The sequence below is a fragment of the Ischnura elegans genome, chromosome 2 (assembly GCF_921293095.1).
Source record: "Ischnura elegans chromosome 2, ioIscEleg1.1, whole genome shotgun sequence".
NCBI lineage: Eukaryota > Metazoa > Arthropoda > Insecta > Odonata > Coenagrionidae > Ischnura > Ischnura elegans.
In genome coordinates, this window is record NC_060247.1 from 119567741 (window position 1) to 119589759 (window position 22019).

Genomic DNA, 22019 nt, shown 5'->3' on the forward strand with positions numbered 1-22019 from the left:
TCTGTCATTACTTCTTACTAATTGATAGATTTTCCCTTTTAAATTCCAGAATATTCTCTGGTATCGATAATAATTTCAAAATCAAAATTTATCTTTGAGTCGATATTGTAATAGTAGGTGGACGGCATGATCAACATCGAAGAAACGACAGGTATGATCGGGTGAAGTCGCACTCTCACGAAATGAAGCCTGTATCATCAATTTCTACGGGGTTTCATCTGTGATTTCCCGTTGTCCGTCAAACGTATAGATTATATTTTTAGCGAGCGGAAAGTTGCATGGTGTTTCATTGATATACCTAACTATTACTTGGATTGAAAATCATTTGCAATAAACGTGTAGGGCCAGTCTTTTCAATGCGTGAAGCCGGATTAGTGTCATTTATGCCATAAGGAAAGAGGTTAAAACAATGTCAATGTATTGGTGACCAGCCATTTTTGAAGGCTTAAATTGATTTTCATATCAAATCGGTATCATATGTATTATTACAGATTGGTCTTTTTCTGTCGTTTCGTATATGCTCCGTTAAGACTGCACCTACATTGATAAATGAGGTATCATTTCAAATGTCAAATCACCGGCTTCTGACGAAAAATACAATCTCCATCTCAAATTACACTATTTACCCTTTCATTTGAATTAAAAGTTTCAATTTTTCATTTAGGTTACTCGCTCGAGGTATATCGACTCAGCATTCTAAAAAAAGGTTTAAAACCCGTTAAATCCATATCTAAATCAAAGAAACGTATAATATAAGTAGGAAAAAATATTAAAATAAAATCTAAGAAGTGTGAAGAAAGTTAAAAGCTCTCTAAAAGAGACATTGAGCGTAAGGAACTTAAAAGATATCGTGTATCACGAATTAATAAAAATATTGCGTTGAAAGTTTTCGAGAATTATTGTCAACGGGAATCGACAGCAAAAATTGAAAATAGTACGAAATGCTAAATTTAGTATTTTACAAGGGTTAATGGTACAAAATTGTTATATATCAGAGTGAGAGTTTATTTTGAAATTGTTTTATGAATTATAGAATAATATGAATGTACACAAAAAGTATGAGAATGTAGTCATGCGAAATTTTCGCACGAGTTACCTGGTTTTGTATTAATCAAAATTGTATTTATGAAAAATACTTGTACCAAGATGGACTCGGGTCCAGCCATATAGTCAAAAGAGCTGTCGAGAGGATATGGACGGCGAGACCCTCATGGACTCTATCTGACATTTAAAATAAATATGAATTTTATATTATAGCCAAACAACAATATAATATTTTATTAATTGATTTCTTAGGGAAACAATATTCTGAAGCAGTTGCAAATTGACTTTGAGGTGTTTTTGGTCCCTAGCATTTTAATTTTTCCGGATATGCAGCAAATGAACAACGAACTTAACCTGAAAAATGGTAGATACATGCAAATCTATCAGGTATATAGAAAAACGAACAAAAAAATTTAAGAATTAAAATTTAGTTTTAAATGGTATAAGTACTAAGTTTCAACAAAAAAAAAGGTTCTCATTTTCCGAAGGAAATATTTAAACCTCTTGCTGAAAATCCAATTTTTTCCAAGTTTTATCCTCAGTATACATTACTACGAAATTTAACGGCTCAAATTGACTGCTGTGCCTTGAGCAGGTAAAACAAAAGGGAAGACGAACACGAGGGGCATAGTGATTTTGATGTAATTTTACGTAAAAAAGATTTTACTACTGACATCTTCAAACCTTTCGAAAATTAAGATATAGTGAATCACTGAAGTACTCTTTAACATCTGCATCTTTTTGGTCTAAGATAGGAATCACTTGTTCATTTTGTGACCGATCTATGAAACCTGCTTTAGCACAGCACTATACTTTGTTGGTACTCTCTCTGATGGAATTTTTCTCAGGTCAATTATTGATGAAATCTATCATGCTTAGTCCCTTGGCGATATGCCAGTGAAATTATCCGACCAAATTCCTGTTGTCACAGAAGAGTCATAATATAAATAACTCAGTCGAACGAAATTAATTTAATTATTAGTATTTTAAACGCCGTAAATTAATTAACAAATTAGTTGGGGCTTAGGAATACCGCTAAAGAGTACATAGTATCAACCAAGATAAAATTGAACAAGGAGCAGGGATATGCATATCATAAAGACATCGATCATTTCTTAGATACAACCTTTTTCGCCCCTTTATTGATATTTTTTAATAAATGAATAACTGAAAACGTATTAAATTAGTCCATTCCTGGGAGGATAAAGTTGAAAGGACCGAGTATGAAAAAAATCGAACATGTTATATTTTCTACCCGACCTTCGACTATATTAGTCGTCACTTGGTGGAACGGAATGATGAATTAAAATAAATCATTTCTGTTGTACTATCTACTCTTTGTAATGGCAAACATTCGTTATTTCCTAGCGTCTCGACGCACAGAATCATCATTATAGGCCGAAATTATTTTCTTTATGATGAAACTCTGCTTCTAAAGGCGCTTTAAGTAACTAATTTTCGTAATTAAAAATCGTGGATGATATATTAAAGGTATTTTTTATACTCCAGTTTCCAGTCTTTGTTTTATTCACACTTCCATGGTGATTGTTCTCATTAATGCTTCCGTTTCACATTCGGTGCTAAAATTCGAAGTACATAGAGTTCTGCAAGGAAAAGAAAACAGTGCATCAATGGAGTCGTAAATTCAATTGAAGATATATTCCTATCTGATCCGTATGGACGCATTTCTCTCCACCATGGGGAATGAAGCCTAGTTAATGGTTAGTATCGACTTTAAACGTAAACCCTGTGTAAAATCTCCGAAAAGCTCTTTACGATTGCCGCCAACGGAAATCCTCTCTACAGCTTCACGGTCTCGCGGACAGCTTCCATAGACCTTCGACTGGATGTTTACATTGATACTGAAGGCTATCTTGTATGCGACAGAGTGTTTTAGCCTGAGTTTTTTTACTGTTGATTACACAGCACAGTTTTAGTATCTGTTATAATCAATGGTGCGTATAATTTTTGCTGTACAAGGTCGAGAAGAAGGTTCGCGGTGTGGCCAATTTACTAAAATCAGAAAGCTTTCGGGGAACCCAACCATTTCTTCGCAGAAATTAAATAAGGGCTTTTTTCCACAAGGATATTTTTTACACTTCCGAAGCCAACTATGGTGATGTCGTATTTCACGTGCCTAGGCAAGGGGAAACCGTGAACCGTTAATGTGGCGTTTAACTAAAGATTTGGATTTGCGGTATTGAACGCACAACTAAATATTTGGATTTTTCTCAAATAGCTGAATGATAGATTGTAGAAAAAACATTTAGCTTTCAACGTTAATGTCATAATGATCAAATAATGATCCTCCATGCTTACACGATTCCCTGGGTGCATCTAATAAATTTAAAATTCATGTTTCAATTAGCAACGTGCGCCATTGGTAAAGGAAAACACACTCCCATCCAGGCACCATAGAAGTGGCTGGTGAGATAGCCAGGATATGTATTATCAGTATCAGTTTCAATGTCTAATCTTCCTTTGAAGAATGATGATTTGGTCGACATTTGTCAGATATTCCAATCCTGGTGGACAGTCGACAAGTACATCCGCTACATTCCTTCGCTGCGGCTGATTGGCCACCCACCACCGTTTCGTCTTCATGGGCCTCCATTGGTTCAGACCTAGAATCATAAAAAATAGGCATTGAACTGTTAGAGTCGTGGCGACAGAGATCTCTTGGCGACCGTTTATTGTTCGCCATTCTAGCGAATGGTATTAACATTGACTGATTTGTGAGAGTGACTTGGGAATTAGTAATCTCATTGTTTCGTCAGAGAAGAACGAAGTGTTTTTTAATTTTGATAAATTTTGTATTATGACTTATTCATAAAATAGGATGATATTAATTTGCCTAAAAGTCTGCTTAATAAGAGGCAAAATTATTTTAAGGGAAAGAGACGTTTCAGATATAGGATATATATATTTCACCGATAAGGGATTTTCGTTCGCCTTGATAATCCATCTCTGCCAAAGAATTACTTGATTTCATGCGTCGTAATTCAGAATAAATGCCTGCACGGATGAACGAGAATTTAAATTCCATTTAATAATTCCGTGAATTTCATGGACGCATACGCAAATGCACGACCGCTAGATGTCATAATAAATTATAAGTAACTGGCAACTTTCAACAAATTAAATAACTTTGCGACCGGTAGCAATGCATTTTGTATTACCTTCAGAAAAATGTATTGAAGTCTGTCATGAAGTGAACTAAAATTATTGAGGACTATTGGCAGCAACTCTTGGTTAACTTGTTTGTTCAGATACCTACAGACTGTGCCGGAAACAAATCTGTATATACCTTTAGCCAGTCTCCTACTATTATTAGAAATCCTTTTTATTCCAGGAAAAAAGGTAATAGTTGTAATGATGAATCATTATTTTACTATCACGTATGCAGAAAATGTCTCTAGAGGCAAGTGGGCTAGAATACCCACTTAAATTAAATCAGCTTGAGCAATGGCTTCGTGGACCCTTATGATCACAGTTACGATCTTTTACTCTCTCGTAGATTTACCGTTTTTTCATTTGCTTACCCTTCCACTAGACAGCTTCCAACATTCTACTTCGCATGTGGGCCTGCAATTTTCCCTCTAGATTATAATGAGCCATACGATCGTCGCTGATGCACGCGTACTCGGGGTTGTAGATTCCCAATACAGGGAGTCATACCACAATTTCTCTCTTTATAAATTCAGCTGCAACTCTCGTGGTATAGGAGTTATTTCTAGGTGTCGTAGCGACCACAGAATGGGGAACACGCAGAATTTTTTTAAAGTACTGGAATAAAAAGGTCCATACCTCAAATATACTCGCCGAAATTTTCGCGGATTAACAATGTTTTTTAGCTGAGTTATGAGTCGTTGAAAATTAATCTTCATCGGCTGCTTGAAAACACGACGTCATCGGATCGTGACGTCAAGGCACGGTATCCACTGGTGACAGACTGAGGAAGTGGATAGAAAATCGGTCTATGCAGGTGCTCAAACGCAAATTTGGCGAAAATAATTGCTGTTTCGACGTCAAATAGAAGATTGTTGCCAAGGCGCTATTAAAACAAATGAAGGGGATTGTTTGGTGAGATTTGGGAGCAATCACTATTTTTCAGAAAATCAGCCGCCATGTGGAAGTCGACCAAAAGTAAACTGTCGTATTGTGCTTTCTTACATTCCTTTTTAGTCAATTTGTCCTCTGAGGAACTTCTACAAAGCTCGTTGATGATTTTTACTTCGATATCTTGCAATCAAGACTCTGCCCTTATACTCTCTTAGCCAATTGAATGGTGTACCGTGCGATGACGTCAGAAGGCGTTTCAGGTCACGTGACATCAAGCGATATTCTAGTACTTTTAATAAGCATTTGATGACGTTTGTGGAGGGCTAGGAGAGCTTTGACTTACATATTTGGACTCGTGATAAAATTGTCTATTCAATGAGACTTACTAGCATGATGAACAAATTTCATGCATGCTCCCCATTTTAACTGCTACGGCACACTAAATAACACACGGCAGACTTATATATAAAAACCTATTTAATCTAGTTAAACCACTTACTAAACACGTAAAAGGTGGGACAATTTTTTTCCCAGCGGAAAATACTCTCCGGGCTCACCTATGATAAGTCCACAATGGGTGCTTTCCATTCATGCGACTCACGCGTCGACTAGTGTCGACTCGTGGTAACTGTTTATAACTCTCCAATGCCTGCGTGTAATCGTTTGTTGACTTGTGTCACAACAGTCGGAGACACACACAGAATGGAGCACGAAAACCGCGACACAAGTCGACTTGTGTCGACGTGTGTCGATGAATGGAAAGCACCCATTGTGATCCAACCAATGTGTCTTCGTCAACTTTGTTTACGCAGCAAGGTAACATAGTAACAAGTGATGTTTGTTTTCCGGGTTAGTTCCGCGTCGACTCAGTTTTGGTGGACGAAAGTTTCGGGCGCGTTCCAGCTCCCGTATTCGGTTGCAAATGATCTGCAGAGCTGCAATTCTTTATGTATAAGGCTAGTCAGGCGCCCATTGATTTTCTCGGTTTGAATTCCATTGTTAGAAGAGCCATTTGAATGATGAAGCTAAAGGATAGCCGTCCTCCCGATTGAAGTTATTTTCATGATGCGCAATTTCTATCGCACCCCTTATCAGCCGAGGGATATATTTATTCTCTCTGGCGATGATTTTTGATTCTTTGAATAGTATGACGTGCCGAGGTGCCGACCATGCGTGCTCTGCAACTGCAGAAAGGCGAAAAAAAATTTTCGGTTGCCTTACGATGCTCATCTTTCGGAATTTGAGGGATCTAGATGTTTACCCGATATATGATTGGCCACATGAACACATTACATACTTCGTACACTCCTTCATAGATATCGGACGGGTGACGATCTTTTTCTCTCCCGATAAGGTCAGAGGTCTTCTTTAAGCTTTTGAATCTCGTCAAAACGTCCTGTTTAGAGAGAACTCTAGCGATTCTCTCCGAAGTTCCTGCAACGTATGGCAAGAGAGCAAGTGGCTTTGCCTTTATTTATTTAGTGTTTTATTATGGGCTGTCCGCATCCTCCCATTATGTTGCTATTTTTACAACATCAACGAATACACCATGTTACAAAATCAACGTTCATTTTTATTTATGTTCGCATTTTCTCTTTCGAAGCATTTGTCCTGCCACGTAGTGGCTCGAAGTAACTGCTGATATGATATTTTTTCGCGTCAACCTATTCACCGTCCTAGAATCTATTTTTTTAACTCAAAAACCCCTATTTCCATGAGCAAGCGTCATGCCATTATCGTGTGTGTTACCGGAGACAGATATGTTGTAAACGGCTTGAGATGGCAAGTCTGGTATAAGCCGTCACATGAAAGATGGCCAATGAAAGTGATAATATGGTCATAAATCCTTATATACATCACCATTTCATCATTATCGAGGCATGGTGCGGGGAATTCTGCTAAGTGATAGCTTTTAATCAGTCAATCCTTATAAAAGAGTGCCATGATGTTAGAAGTGCGCTCTGGCTTATCGGTCGACTTCTTCGACTTCAGAGAACCCGCTTTTGATGCCCGGAAAAGGCAAGCCTCTTTTTATATCGACACTTAATTTCCCCCTTCGCTTGCGATTGGGGAAGAGATTAATTGTCAGGAGACAGTTGAAGTCGCACGCGTCCCTCAAGGCAGCCGCCTGTCCCCGGTTCTTGACGATTGTAGCAAATGTTTCAATATTGTTCATTCACCACTCAAATGGAATCTCTGGTCATTCTGTCATGCACAGCAGTTGCACCTTCTAAAATTTGGCCGTCAAATCTACGTTACATGGAACTTACGTCTTTCCATAGACTGGAAACCCAAAGTGAACAAATCACTTAGCTCGCCCGTTTCTGCCAAGAAAGAAAGACTTCGCAAAATTTCTACGTGCTCGTCCTTTCTTCCGCTTCCGTAATCTCTCCAGTGCCTCGCTGCTAGGAAAGAAAGTCTCGTTGCCAAGGGGACTCCATTACAGGAAACTCACGAAGATAATGACTATGCCTTTAATTTGCTGCCGTTTCCAGCGCATGTTATTCGATCGCCAACATTGGCCGCATAGCGGCGCTGCTAGGCAATTTAACCTGCGTCAGTATGACTTTCGCCATCAAGCGTTGTGGAAATGCACTCGCATGCCTCGTCTTAAATCGGATTTTTGCAGTAATTATCGCAGTGAGGGTCGTAGATTCAGTTTTATTCGGCTTTCATAATGGGGCCTATCCGTCGTTGCTGTGTATCCGGGTGCAGAGGAGGCTGCGATAGTCGAGGCGTAATAAGGAGTTGGGAATACGCAGAAAAAGCCTCTTCCAAGTATGGGTAAGTCAATGATTATTACAGTCAAATAGGAGAGTAAAATCACCTTTTCAGGTAGATTTAGGTGAAATGCTCGTAAGTCTCATTGAAAAGACAATATTCTCTCGAGTCCACATATATAAGCCGGTACTGTCCTAGCACTCCACAAACGTCATCACATGCTAATTTCATGTTCTGAAATCTCGCCTGAAGACACTTGACCGGAAACACCTTCTGACGTCATCGCTCGGTACACTATTCACGTCGCTAAGAGATTAGAGCCTTGATTGAAAGAGATCGAAGTAAATAATCATCTTAGAGCTTTGTAGTAGTTTTTCTAAGGATAAAATGACTTAAGAGAGGTTTAAGAAGGCAAAATACGACAGTTTCCCTATGGTCTACTCCCTTATGGCAGCTAATTTCGTGAAAAACAGTGATTGCTTCGTCACTGCCGCGATGCGTGGAGTATAATCAAGAAGGTAAATAATCTATACGATTAATATAAATGATATTACGAACATTTTTAAATATTTATTTATTTATTGCCCAGTAGGATTTAATAGATTCATTGCTAGCTGAAAATCTATCTTACATATATTTACTTAGTAACCTTCCATGCGGAACTTAAATAGTTTTCTTCAGTCGGCCGAAATTGAGATCCAAATGATTGTTAAAAAGTGATAAAAAAGTATTTGATATACACAGAATTAAGTTTCAAGTGCTATTTACGCTGTATTTAGTCCAGTTCCTGCTTTTGAAACGAGACCTACAGCAAAAAAAACGAGTCGAAAGTTTAGGTTTTGCAAATGACATGCAGGAACGTTAAGGGTATCACAGTAATACACATTGACTTTACCTTGCCAAAAGCCTCATATTTCTCGTATAGTCCTTATTTTTCACCGTGTTTTAATCGTAATCAGTATTTATTCTCGTGAATAGCCACCCACCTATATATTTAATCCTATAATGGGCAGACTCATAAGTAAATTTCTAGAGTTGTTTGTAAAGTGAAATAAGTGATACATCCAAAATTTGGTGGCCATCCGAGAAAAACTGGCGATTCGATAAAACCCTCCGGTAACCCTGACTCAAGGGTGTACTTACGTGGAGAATATCCCGTTGAAAATATAGATAAAATATTTAACTCCATTCTGTAGGTCATCAACCATTTTCTCCTCTTATTTTTGTCCTAATGGACACAAGCAAAAGCCTTCCCCGGCGAGGAAATAGAGATAATTGAGCTACAGGGCACCATACACGATTTTATGGTTTTACACGAATATTTATTGAATATCCATGCTGCAATACACTTACTGCATTAAGCAAATAATGTAGGTGTGTAACGTAAATCACAATCTGCAATCAACTTATTTTCGTTTAATCTCTCCAAATCTCCCCAAAAAAAATCCCTTTTTTTATTTCAACAACGCCTCGGCAACCTAAAATATTCACAATTTGCAGTTTGACGTTAAAACAGCAATTATTTTCGCCAAATTTGCGTTTGAGCCCCAACATTGACAGATTTTCTATCGACTTCCTCAGTCTGTCATCAGTGGATACCGTGCCGTACGTCACGCGCGCACGCTCCGTTGAAGTTGTTTTCACGCAGTCGATGAGGATTAATTTTTAAAAACTCATTACTCATCGAAAAAACATTATTCAGCTGCGAAATTTTCGGCGAGTACATTTGAGGTGGGAACCTTCTTATCCTAGTTCTTTTCAGAAATCGTGCACGTTCCCCATTCTTTTAAATTAAAACAATTATTTATTACCGGACGCAAGGTTAACTCCCCGAGTCCAATGAGTAATTGTAACGTGAAGCTCTGGGTATAAATGCGCTGTTACGTTATATCTTGGCCATAGTGTGTAAATGACGATATTATTATGGTGTTCCTTTAAGACTTAACATTCAAATACTTTTCAAATGCAACAGGGGCGTAGCCAGGAATTTCGTTCGGGGGAGGGGGGGTCCAAAACCAGGGGGAAAAATTTTTGAAAAATAGGGTAAAAAGTAGAGGGTTCAAACTAATTCTAACACTTTTCATAATAAAAAAAAACTTAATTTGTTAAAGAAATATTTGGTAAATCAATATTTTGTTTTTTCTTTTAAATGAAGAAATGTAATTGTGTTTTTATGTTTCGGGGGGGGGGGGGTCCGGACCCCCAGAAACCTTCCTGGCTACGCCACTGAAATGCAAGGAAATTTGAGTTGTACCTATAAAAAATACGTCATTATAGTGTTCATCATCATCATCACTGGTCAACAATCCTAGGATTGGTTTATCATGCAGATTATGAGAAATTATCATGCTACGAACCATGTGGTCGAAATGCCGTCATTCGAGCTATGGAAATGGCGTCGTTGGTCGTGAAACATTGTGGCCAGATTATAATTACTTTTGGGCGTGTATTTCGGGGATATGTACTAATATAATATAATTGGAGCTGAAAATAAGCGATGAATTATTTTTTCAGAAAGATGCGTAGGTGCAGGAATGCCAAAGGCGCCGGGCAATTTCACGTTTGAACGGAGAGTTCTCTGAACGAGATTTTGTCGGTGAGGACCACTTTCCGGCGGGAACAATGTCGTGGCACACCGAAAATTCACTGAAGGACGGTTCTATCTTCAAGTGGGAGAGGGGGGTACCTTAGCTCAAGTCAGACGCCAGCCCGACGACATTCCCGATAGACCTCTCGAAGATTGAAATTGTGGCCTTTGGATGTGCCTTGGGAAACACTAGCCCCACCAGATTCTCTTTTTCCTTCTGCGATTTGCTGGTAGTGAAGGCTGCTCGGGTTCTCCACCGGGTTATCTCCTCCATGGCAGGCATCATAGGCGGATTTAGGGGAGGAGCATGGGGACACATGTCCCACCTCCAGGCGCTTAAAAAATAAACATGATTTTGAATACGATTATCATTGCGTTCGTTTTGTTTTGTGTCCTGCGGGGCCTCAATAATATAATTTTTTATCAATAACTTTCATGTTAAAATAAAGAGAATATTTCGTATAGTAATTTTCGTATGTTGTTTTTAATCTCAAATATGAGAAGACCATTGTGCCCCTCACCCCCAGAAAAATCCTGAATCACACTTGGCAGACATGTAAGAGATTACCCGGTGGAGCACCTGAACAGCCTTCATTACCGGATTCGGTGTATACCCAGCAGCGGATACAGAGAAAACTCAAGGGGGGGCGCAAAAGATATCTTGAGTTACCTTTAATTATATCGTAATAAAAAATAATTAAGTCACGTGCAGAGCTTCAGAAATTTTTATTTAAAGCGATGATACACATATTCAAGACAATGCCAATTGATGATATAAAAAGCTACAACTGTGGTTCTGAAATGTTTGGCAATACGGGTGACCCCGCAAAAGGGTTCCGTACGACCCCCATTTGTGTCCGCTACTGGCTATACCCCTTCCTTCGCCAAACTGGGCGACTGCAGTTGTCAGCAATATTGCCGTCTTCCTTAGTGTTGAGCTAAGGTTCCAGCGCAAAAAAAAACAGTTGTAATTCTAAGTGAGAGCAGCAACTTCCTGGAAGATAAGTGAAGTGCTTGTTGTTGTGTAGACTGAGATGCTAGTCATCTTAAAATAAAGAGAATATTTCGTATAGTAATTACGATTAAAAACTGAGCCACACGTTCGAAAAATCTATCTTAATTTCGGCGTCGCAGGTGGTCGCATTTCTCCTTTTGGTATCATACTCCATAGGTTTTTTTGTGTATGTGGTGTAAATATCTCGAGGTCTCTCAGTGATGCTTTTTTATAATCCAACACGTCCACCAAATTTCGACAGAAAACAAGGTCCACCATTTTGTAACGCATCGACGATAAATATCGCAAGAAAGTGAAGAAATTAGGTTGTATGAAATGGAAATGAAATGTAGTACTAAGATATTATAGCTTTTATACAATTAATCTGCTGTAAAAGATTCAAGGTCCAACATTTGTCGAGTACGATATTCCCCGTGGGTAACAGCGAGCTGCGAACTGTGCCGCACGTTCGAAAAATCGATCTCAATTTCGGCGTCGTCGGTGGTCGCAATTCTCCTTTTGGTATCATACTCTATAGGTTTTGTTGTATCTGTGGTTTAAATATCTTGAGGTAACTCGGTGATCCTTTTTTTATAATCCTACACGAACGGAAAATTTCGACGAAAAACAGGGTCCGCCATTTTGTATTGTATCAGCCACAAATAATGTAACATCGTCGTGAAAGTTGCCATGAATTAACAATTATAAACCGCATGATGATATTGTAAATTTTTATTTCTATTGAATGCTACAGAAGGTGTGGCATTAGTTTTAACATGCTGAATTTCGAAAAAAATTCAATGAGGGCAATTTTTGCGAAATTTGTTCAACTTTGAGGCTAAGTAATTTGTTTAAAAAATTTACCTATGAAAAACGGTTTATGTCAAAAAATTCACTGATTTAATGACAATAAATGTGCAAAGTTTCAATTTCCGAACTCAAAAAAATCGATTTTGAGATTTTGTCCAGCATTTTTCGATTTCAGCCCACTGTGCACCGTCCCAGTAAATGATAAATTGTGGCAAGGAATGGCAACTAAAAGGCATTTAACATGAATAAGAATGCATAAAATATATTACTTACGACATTATGACAGTTTAACACCAAAAATATTATTTGAAAAATCAGTAAATTCCCAGAAATGCCAAGGATTTGTCAACGTGGTTTCCAAGGGATTTGCTTGGTATCCTCGGAGCTTTACTTCGGAATTTGGCCTATAGTTGGCGTATTGCTTATCTGGATTCTCAGTCTACCTGCGCTCAGGAGCCTATTCCGTCAATGCGTTCAGTGTCGTTTAGCAGCATTCATTTGAACTTCATGCCCTTTTTCATCATCGTATATCTTCTCCAATGCACATCCTCCACATAAAACCACCACAAACATCCAAAAAAGCCACTGAGGGTAACACAATTTTTTCCCCGCTTAGGACTATCATTGATGTTTAAATGCCTGCGATTGGTACGACGTGAAAGTCTGGGCGTGAAGACGTTAGACCATATAGACGTTAGACCGGGGTCGTTCCGAATGGAGAAAACAGGCCCCTCCAACTCGGCTGCTTCGCCGCTGGTTGGCTGATACCCGTTTACACTACACACGTATCGATCACGGTCGGAACTACTGCGCGTTTACACGTCTAAAAGTTACCATCGTAACTCAGGGCTGCTCTCTTTGTGGAATTGTGTCATATAACAACTGACGACGAGACAGCGTGAGGAAATTAAAATCTAGGAAATTAAGTAGGGAAGGGTATTAACGTATTCATGTGCTAAAACTAAAACTAGACATTACTGTCTGTAAAACTTTAAAGAATGTAGGATTTATTTATTCAAACTTTCTTAAAGTTTGCAAATGACTTGATTATTTTTTATTACGATAAAAATAAAGGTAACTCGTGATATCTTTTGCGGTCCCCATTGACTTTTTTCTGTACCCGCTACTGAAGGTACCAGAGGGACATATTTACTGTCCTTGCAGCATGAATATTGTTGAATTTTCGACAAATTATGTTAATGTGATAATACTCACACACTCAATCACCTTATTATGATACAGACTCAATCCGGCTTGAACTTGTCCAGAATAAATTTCTCAAATTAAATAATTACGAATTAGGAATATCACTGTCTGATTTCAACACTTCATATCTTTAATCATTTGTCTATTCAAAACCCTTACACGACAGAAGATCCTTCAACGATGCCCTATTCCTCTACAACATTATTAATTCCTATTTAGATTGTTCCTATCTCCTTTCATTAGCAAATTTTAATGAACCCCGTTATTGTTAAAGAAATCCTCACCCTTGATCCTCACGCTTGTTGATAATTACCAATGAACAAATTATGCCTTCCCATCCCGCAGCCATCCAGAATGATGAGGTAAAACAAAAACTAGACCGAACTCTCTGCGGAGCCTTAAAAAATCTAGAATTAATCAAGATAATATGTTAAAAATTCAACAATATTCACGCATTAAGGACTGTACATATTGCTATTTATTATTAAACTAGATACAAGTTTTTATTTCTCCATGTCTTTATTTCAATTTATAAGGTATTTGTGGCAAAGTTGATCTTGCAATCCGGTATATAACGATTTCGATTGGTTTATTTTATATATCTTTTTGTTACTTTCCATCATTTGTGAAGTTTAATACAAGAACATGGATAATGGGTTAACCCGTAAATAAATAAATAAATGAATGAAACTGGTTTTGTGTGGCAAATCCACTATCAGTTACTAAATAGAGCATCAGGAAAAAATTTTCCCGCATGTCCCTCCATTACCTGATCAATACTTCCTTCAATCGCTGCCATAGATCTTTGATATACAAGATTTATTTATGAAATATCTATGATCGTGTCAAAACTGCAACGGCGCGAAAGAATAGTAAATGCATCGATCTTCATTTCCTTACTCTATTTTCTCGGCGCACCAGCGCTAACCTTCGTAAGTTGGCAGGGTTAGCTACTAACATAAGACCTACGATGGTTACTCTTCGCGTTTACACGACATTTTGAGGCTACATTGGTACGGTCGCTACTACCTTACCACGAAGGATTACAGTCCGTACCGTCGCGACGGTACGGACCCTGGTCGGTACGTGCGTAGTGTAAACAGGGTATGAGGCATGGGCATACCCAGCATGGGGCAGGAGCGGGGGCAGCTCCCCACCCCCCCCCCCCAGAAGCAAAAATCGCAAATGTATTTAAGTAAAATAATATTTTTTTAGGCAAATAATTTTAATAACTAATGAAGAGCTGTTACAGTTTCCTTAAAATGTTGATTTCATTCACCTTTTCCATGCTTAAATCTTACCTACATCTTGAACAACCATGGCTTGCCCCTCCCTAGTTTTGATCGTGGGTATGCCCATGGTATGAGGTTAACTCTTTATCTTATCGGAACGACTCATACTCCTGAAAGTTACCACCCCTACATTTGGAAAAACTCCCTTGAGTGGATTCTAGTCTTAACGAAGATCAATATGGCGAGTATAGCCGAAACGCGGACTTGAGGTGTTTCCCGTTTGTTCAGTGGTAAGAAGGCCTTCTGAAGGTTATATTTTCTGCCTGTATGAAACTGTGGGTAGTGGCACAAAAAGTGGTGCTATTAGCACAGAAAAGTCAGCGATGGTTCAGGAGTAGTGACTTATAGTAAATCCCGTGCCGTCGCTCGTTGTGGGATCCCGTTTACTTCCCTGTAAACACCATGGTTTACGACAGCAGATCGTGTATTGCGCCTGGTTTCAAGTCGGGGTACAAGGCTAAGGAGGAAGCAAATTCCAAATCGGACATTATCAACGCCCATTTTTTGAAGGCGGCGGTAAGTACACTGAAAGTTGCATAGAATTTTCGAATAAGTTGTTTCTAATGCAGAAGGGAATTCGTCTGGATCAGAGGTGGAATTCTGTATGCGTATGGGGGCCTTCATGTCCCGTATCACAGTTCGGAGTTACTTCGACGCCACGGGCGCGGTCCAAAGAAAGCTACATTCCTTAGCAGTCCTTAGGCGCAACGCTCGCTGCGAGAATTTCTTTTCGGACCGGTAAGGAGCGAAGTCAAAATGGCGGAAATGAACGAGGGCGGAAACTGTGATTATGAGACCAAAGAGACGCTTTTAATTGCGAATTGAGGGGAATATGGTTATTCAATATTAATGATTATGTTCGAATATCATTAAAATGAATTTTATTTTCCAATATCGAGGTTCCACAAAGTAAAGTAAGAAACTTTGGTCTCTATTTCTTACACCTACCCTCGCATACGCCTTCTAAATGAAACTCATTACCTTTGTAAAGTAAAAAATAGGTCCTCGACCGTCAACTCACTTGTAACGTATTCACTTATCATGGCTAACGACTATAATAAAACATTAGTCGATTACAATTTTTTATATCCTACTCTTCTTCTGATATTAATTTATGGCATGAGTTGATGTGTCGACATATGTCCTTACAATCGTTTCTTTTACTTTATGCCCGTTTTAATATTTTTTTGTTGCCTTCTGAATGTGGAAGCTGCTTCCGAACATTTGAATTCATTTTGGGGGATATACGAGAATGCCTACGGAGAGACAGTGTTTGCTATATATCAGAGGCGCCGACTTATAAAAAACGAGTCGATGGGCGCTTGAATTCATCAAGCGGGTAATTTGTGGGGTGGGAACATATTTGTGTCACTTGTGTTCAAGTATTGGGTGCATAAGTTGCTAAAAAAAGCGAAAACAAAATTCAAAATGTTATTGAAATGGGCCGAATGGGCGAACAACTCGCTCATTCGCCCTCAACAATACTTAAGGTCGTCTTAGTTACCACGGTGATATGAACGTTAGGAGAACGGTTTGAATTTAATATTTACGTAATGGAGAGAAATTTAAATTTAATTACGGATGTACTTGTGAAATATAGCCGATTTTCATATTTTAGCCCTTACCCTAGGATTGTAGCACCTCCATTTTTTGTTATGAGCGTTTGAACGCACCAAACTGAAACAAATTAAAAACATCATTTTTAGAAAATAAACTCACAGAGACTAATTCGGAAATTACTATCGGAATTAATATGTCTCGAATAATGAAGTAATGTTCGGATGTCACTGACGACGTATGTCTATTGATGCTGTCACCTTTTTATATCTGAGGAAGGTTTAAACAACGAAACGAATTGATCACAATAAATATATGAATACGGTTAAGAAACTTGAATTGGAGAAAGAATCAAAGAATTCTCAACTATCCCCGTAGATGTTAAATTCTATTGATAATAGCAGTTCGACATATTTAACGAAAACGCAGATTCAAAATGTGTCGAATGGGAGCGTAGTACGGAAATATATTTCAATAGTGCAGCATGAACAATGCTATGATGAACATATTTATAAAATATCTTCGGTCTCACATCATTAGTTATAAAGATACGCCAATTTGCATATTTGCTACCATAATCGTATCGAATTATCAAGTATACTGACACGTGCATTGAAAATTCGCAATCCTATTGATTTAACGTCCAGTCTTTGATCATCAACCCTAAAATTCCTGGTCAACTATGCCCTTGGTTGTAAAATCCTATATGTTAAAGCAGTTCGATATATTTGAAGAAAAAGCATATTCGATATATATCGAAGGTGAGACTACATACAAAACATATTTCCATTGAGCATTGTGAGGAATACCAAGATGTACACATTCGCCAAATTTCATTGGTTCAACGGATATACTATTCAAGTTATGCCAATTTGTGTATTTGCTATTATAATCGAATCGATTTTTCGATCATACTGACATCTGTACTGTGAAATACGCAATGCTATTGGTTTAAATTCCAGTCTATGGGTATCTACTATATAATTCCTGGTCAATTATGCCCTTGGATGAAAAATCCTGTGTTATAGGATTTCAATATATTTTAAGAAAAAGTAGATTCGATATATTTCGAACGTGAGACTATATACAAAACATATTTCCATTGGGCATTGTGAGGAATACCAAGATGTACCCTTTCACGAAATTTCTTTTGTCCAACGTATATACTAGAGCTGTGTCGTTCATGAATGAATCGTTCATTTTGAACGGTTCATTGGCATGAACCGAATGAATCGAAATACGCTCCTCGTTCAAAGGGTTCATAAAGAATCGTGTGGTTCATGAAGAATCGAAGAATCATTTAGAATCGAAGAATCATTTAGAATCGAAGAATCATTTAAGAATCGCAGATTCGTTTAAGAACCGAAGAATCATAAGAATTGAAGAATCATGTAAGAATCGAAGAATCATTTGAACAATCGTCGGAGTAATAGAAATATAAAGGTCTTGAATTACTTCGCGGGCCGCGGATGACAGTAGGTCTTTCTAGTCATTTAAGAGCAGTGGGGGATCCAGAGAGCCTCTAAATATTACCATTATATCTTGAGTTTTTTAATGCACCATTATATTTAGAGTTAAAGAAAATAATAATTTTGTTCAGTTGCCGGGGAAGGTTTACTCCCAATCCCCCCCACGTTGCCTACGTTACCCCAGGTAGGGTAGACCGGGGGTATTGCGCCACCTTAAGGGAAATTGAAATTTCATGCATAATTGTGTTAGAATTAATGTAAATTGTAATAAATATAGCATACTACAGTTCATTTCCTATCTTGTAGTGATTTTTTAAAATGTAAATCTTTAATAGAAACTGAAAAAAAATTTTTTTTTCTAAAAGCTTGCACAGTGGCGGAATTACCCCGGTGGCTGGGGTAATTCCGCCACACCACTGGGGTTATGCCACCACACCATCAAAACACAGCAAATCATCTATAATAATGGAAAAGGACGTAATAAAGCACAACATATAGCACTAAATTAGATTTAATTAAATTAAGAAATTAATTAAGAAGTTTAACAAAAATCATACATGTAGTTAATGGCTATTATTTAGCCTCTGCCATAGTCTTACTATTCTTAACAAAGTAAAATGTGTAGTAAATGACTATTAGTTAGTCTATGCCATACTATTCTTAAAAAAACATATGTAGGCCTAGTAACTGGCTATGAGGCCTAGTCTGTCATTCTAATCTGAGCAAAAATCACATGTATAGTTTTCTGGGGAATCGTAACCACTGCACTCTGAGTGTGCCCATTTTCCACATATTACACACCGATACCACATTTCAGAAGTAGGACCATACTCCCCACACACAAAACAGTTTTCAACGTCATCGTGAAACAAATCAAAAGTATCGTCGTCTTCATTGTCGTCACATATGTTTAATGGCACATCTTCCTCTGAAGAAGAGTAAAAGTGTATTTGACGTCTACAGGTGCCACGTTTTGTGTTCGTTTTCCTCCCAGGTTTTCTTGTTTCTTCTTTCTTAATTCGTAGTTTCTTTTTAGGCTGAAGGCCTATGTCGAACTTGCTTGTAGAAATTTTCAATAGTTTTGCTGCTGCCCTTTTGGCAGCATTTGATTTTTTCAAGTCTTTTTGTTTCCTTTTTTCTAAAGCTTCTTCAAGAGTTGCTTTCATTGGAGTTGATGTCAGAATTGATGACTGCCCTTTCCTCCTATCATTGCCCTTTAGCTGTTCAGCTGCCAAAGCTGGGAGTGGAGAAAACTTATTTATAACTGATGTAATCTTTCCACTGCTGTCAGAGGCTGTTTCTGAAGGGATTTTCTTTGACATTCCCGATGGACCTGGCAGGCCTAAGTAACCATCCTGCTTATTGATAGCAACTGTTGGTTCTCCAGCGACTTCATTTTGCTCTATCGTAGGTTCGTTGTTCACAGGTGTCTGAGATAGGTTGTTGTTAGACTTGGTTGGAGATTCTTCTTGAAGATTTTCCTCGCCATCTGGTTCCTCAATGACAGGTGCTCTTAAAAGGCGTTCAGACACGAAATCTTCTTCTTTAAACTTGTCTCGATTTACTGGATGAATGCCTGTGCTTTCAAAGCCTGATATGGCTTTTTCTATGGTTGCCACATTCATATAAGCTTGGTTGAAAATGTGAGCAATGTCGTAGGGTGTAATTTTCTGATAAGCATTAGCCCTCATAAACTTGTCGCACTCCTTATTGAAAGCGCTTTTCAGTGGAGCATAAAAGGACACATCTAGTGGCTGGATCTTGTGTGATGTGTGAGGAGGTATCGACAGAATGTGAATGTGATTCTTGCGGCAGAATGTGTAGCTGTCCAAGGAAATGTGGCTCCCATGGTTGTCCAGAATTAGGAGAACCGGTTCGTCTTCAGTTGGTTTGCAAAACCGCTTAAAATGTTGTAACCAGTCCAAAAAAAGATGCTCATTAGACCAGCCGTTGTGAGAGCAACCATAAATCGAACCGGGTGGTCCACCGTGTTCAAGAAGTGGCGTCATTCTTTTGCGAGGAAAAATAAACATCGGGGGTACATACTGGCCGGATGCACTGAAGGCACAGACTACGGTGATGTTTCGTCCTCTTTCCCAACTAGTTACCCCACCAACTTGTTTCTGGCCCTTTGGCGCTAGAATGTGGCCAGGCTTCTGAACTGATGAAATCCCCGTTTCATCCATGTTGAAGACTCGACTGGCTGGGAATTTGTATTTGTCCATTAGATTTTCAAGGTTCTTAAAAAATAAGTCTACTTCAGATTTGTTGAAGCCTATTACTCTGCTAAGACTTGTAGCAGATGGTTTCCGCAAACTGATGTGAGGATTTCTTTTTCGAAATCCTGCAACCCAATCCTCACCAGCCATCTGGGTTTCCTTATTAAATCTGTGGCTGATATTTAGCTCTTCTGCTACAGAAAACACCAACCGCCGCAAGTCTGTTATGGTAATTCCATAGAACATGTTAGCTAAATCGATAACTCTGGCTGTTAACTTCTTTTCCTGCTCTTCATTAAACACAGGCTTTCTCCCCATACAAGACTTGCACGTTTTTTTCTGATTTTAGTCTGTCCCGTAACGTTGACCTTGGAATGGCAAACTATACAGCTACACTTTTTACTGATTTTCCCTCTGAAACCAGCCGGACAGCTTGTTTTAATGTTTCTTCTGTCCATTTGGCCTTATCACTTATTCTTTTCCGGATACGTGGCATCTGGAAAGAAAACAGATAGGTTGTAGGACCAATATATGAAATCTCGATTTTATGGGGTTATGCCGCCACCCAGCCAAGGATGGCGGCATAACCCCAGAGTGATGTGGCGGCATAACCCCGGTAAGACAAAATGGCGTAGATGGCTTGTTTAGGGGAAGGTAGCAAGCCTAGCGTCCAAACTAACAACTTCAAAACATAGCCAAATAGTTGCTCTTTTCAACTATATATAACTGATTTATCTAACTTAAGGATGACAGTCACTTACCTCTTAGTTTCAGAAGACGCAAAATTAGATGACACTCACTGAAAATCGTATTTTTTGTTATAACTGTACACCAGCACAACGCACGGCCATAAGCGTCTCTACTACTGATTGTTGTGTTTCCCGCTAGGGGTCAGCACTCACAGCCCCCCTCTACACTCAACCGCTGGCGAGATACAAGGGGTGGCGGCATTACCCAGTGTGGCGCGATTCCCCCGGTCTCCCCTACCTAGCCCCCTTCTTGTCACAATCTTGAATCCACCTGCACTGGTTGAGAGTGAATATTCCATGAATTTCTCGCTTATTATATGGAACCTATGAAACATTTATTTTATTTTCTATGTCACTACGGTTTCATTTACTAATTTTTTGTAGCATAATTGATTTCATTGCGGTAGCATCATGATCATTCTCTTTTGATGCTAAAAGGTTAAAAGCCCTCTGAGAGACTGACGCATAATGCCAGGTGGCTCGGGCTTTAATTCTTTCTTTGAGTAGCTTAAGGTTCGTCGCTGAATTTTTCATAAAATCACACTTTTCCTAGAGGTAATATCGTTAATATGACAAATGTTATGCCGTTTTACCCGTATGTTGTAGGGGTCGCGTGCGCCATGATGCCTAACAATATTGCTAACACCGCTGTCAGAGGTGTTGCGTGAGTTACCCGGAATAATTTCATGACCAATTTCTTTATGGTGTAACGCCAATTAATAGAATCTAATTTAATAATGAATCACCGAATACGAAGGAAACATGTTTAGTCGTATATCTCGATTATTACCTTAAAATTTTATATGCATACAGGGGCGGATCCAGGATTTTTTTCTGGGAGGGGCACAAGCAAGGCCGTATCCAGGATTTTGTTCTGGGTGGGGCACAAGGATACCCCGTAATACAAAACGAATGCAATGATAATGGGAACGTATTAAAAATCTTGCTTATTTTTGATTTTTACGTGCCCCCCCCCTGGATCCGCCTATGTATGCATATATTCATGAAGATATTCTTACTAATAATTACATACATAATTATGTAAGTTCATGCGTACAGCCTTAAATTGTTTTCGGTGAACTCTGGATTATTTCGCTTCATTGCAATCATTTGATTCACATTGTTCGTTTAGCTCGCAGAGTTCATTGAGTTCACGTTGTTCATTTAGTTCGCAGAGTTCATTTAGTTCACGTTGTTCATTTAGTTCGCAGAGTTCATTAGGTTCACGTTGTTCATTTAGTTCGCAGAGTTCATTAGGTTCACGTTGTTCATTCGGTTCGCAGAGTTCATTAGGTTCACGTTGTTCATT

General features: G+C 38.6%; 1 protein-coding gene across 1 annotated transcript; it reads right to left on the minus strand.

Moving 5' to 3' along the window:
* Nucleotides 1-3514: 3514 nt before the first annotated feature.
* Nucleotides 3515-20207, minus strand: LOC124153244. The gene is made up of 2 exons (XM_046526343.1): nt 18544-20207; nt 3515-3668 (listed from the first exon to the last, which is right to left on the minus strand). The coding sequence occupies exons 1-2, from the start codon at nt 20205-20207 to the stop codon at nt 3515-3517; spliced, it is 1818 nt and encodes a 605-aa protein (XP_046382299.1).
* Nucleotides 20208-22019: the final 1812 nt, after the last annotated feature.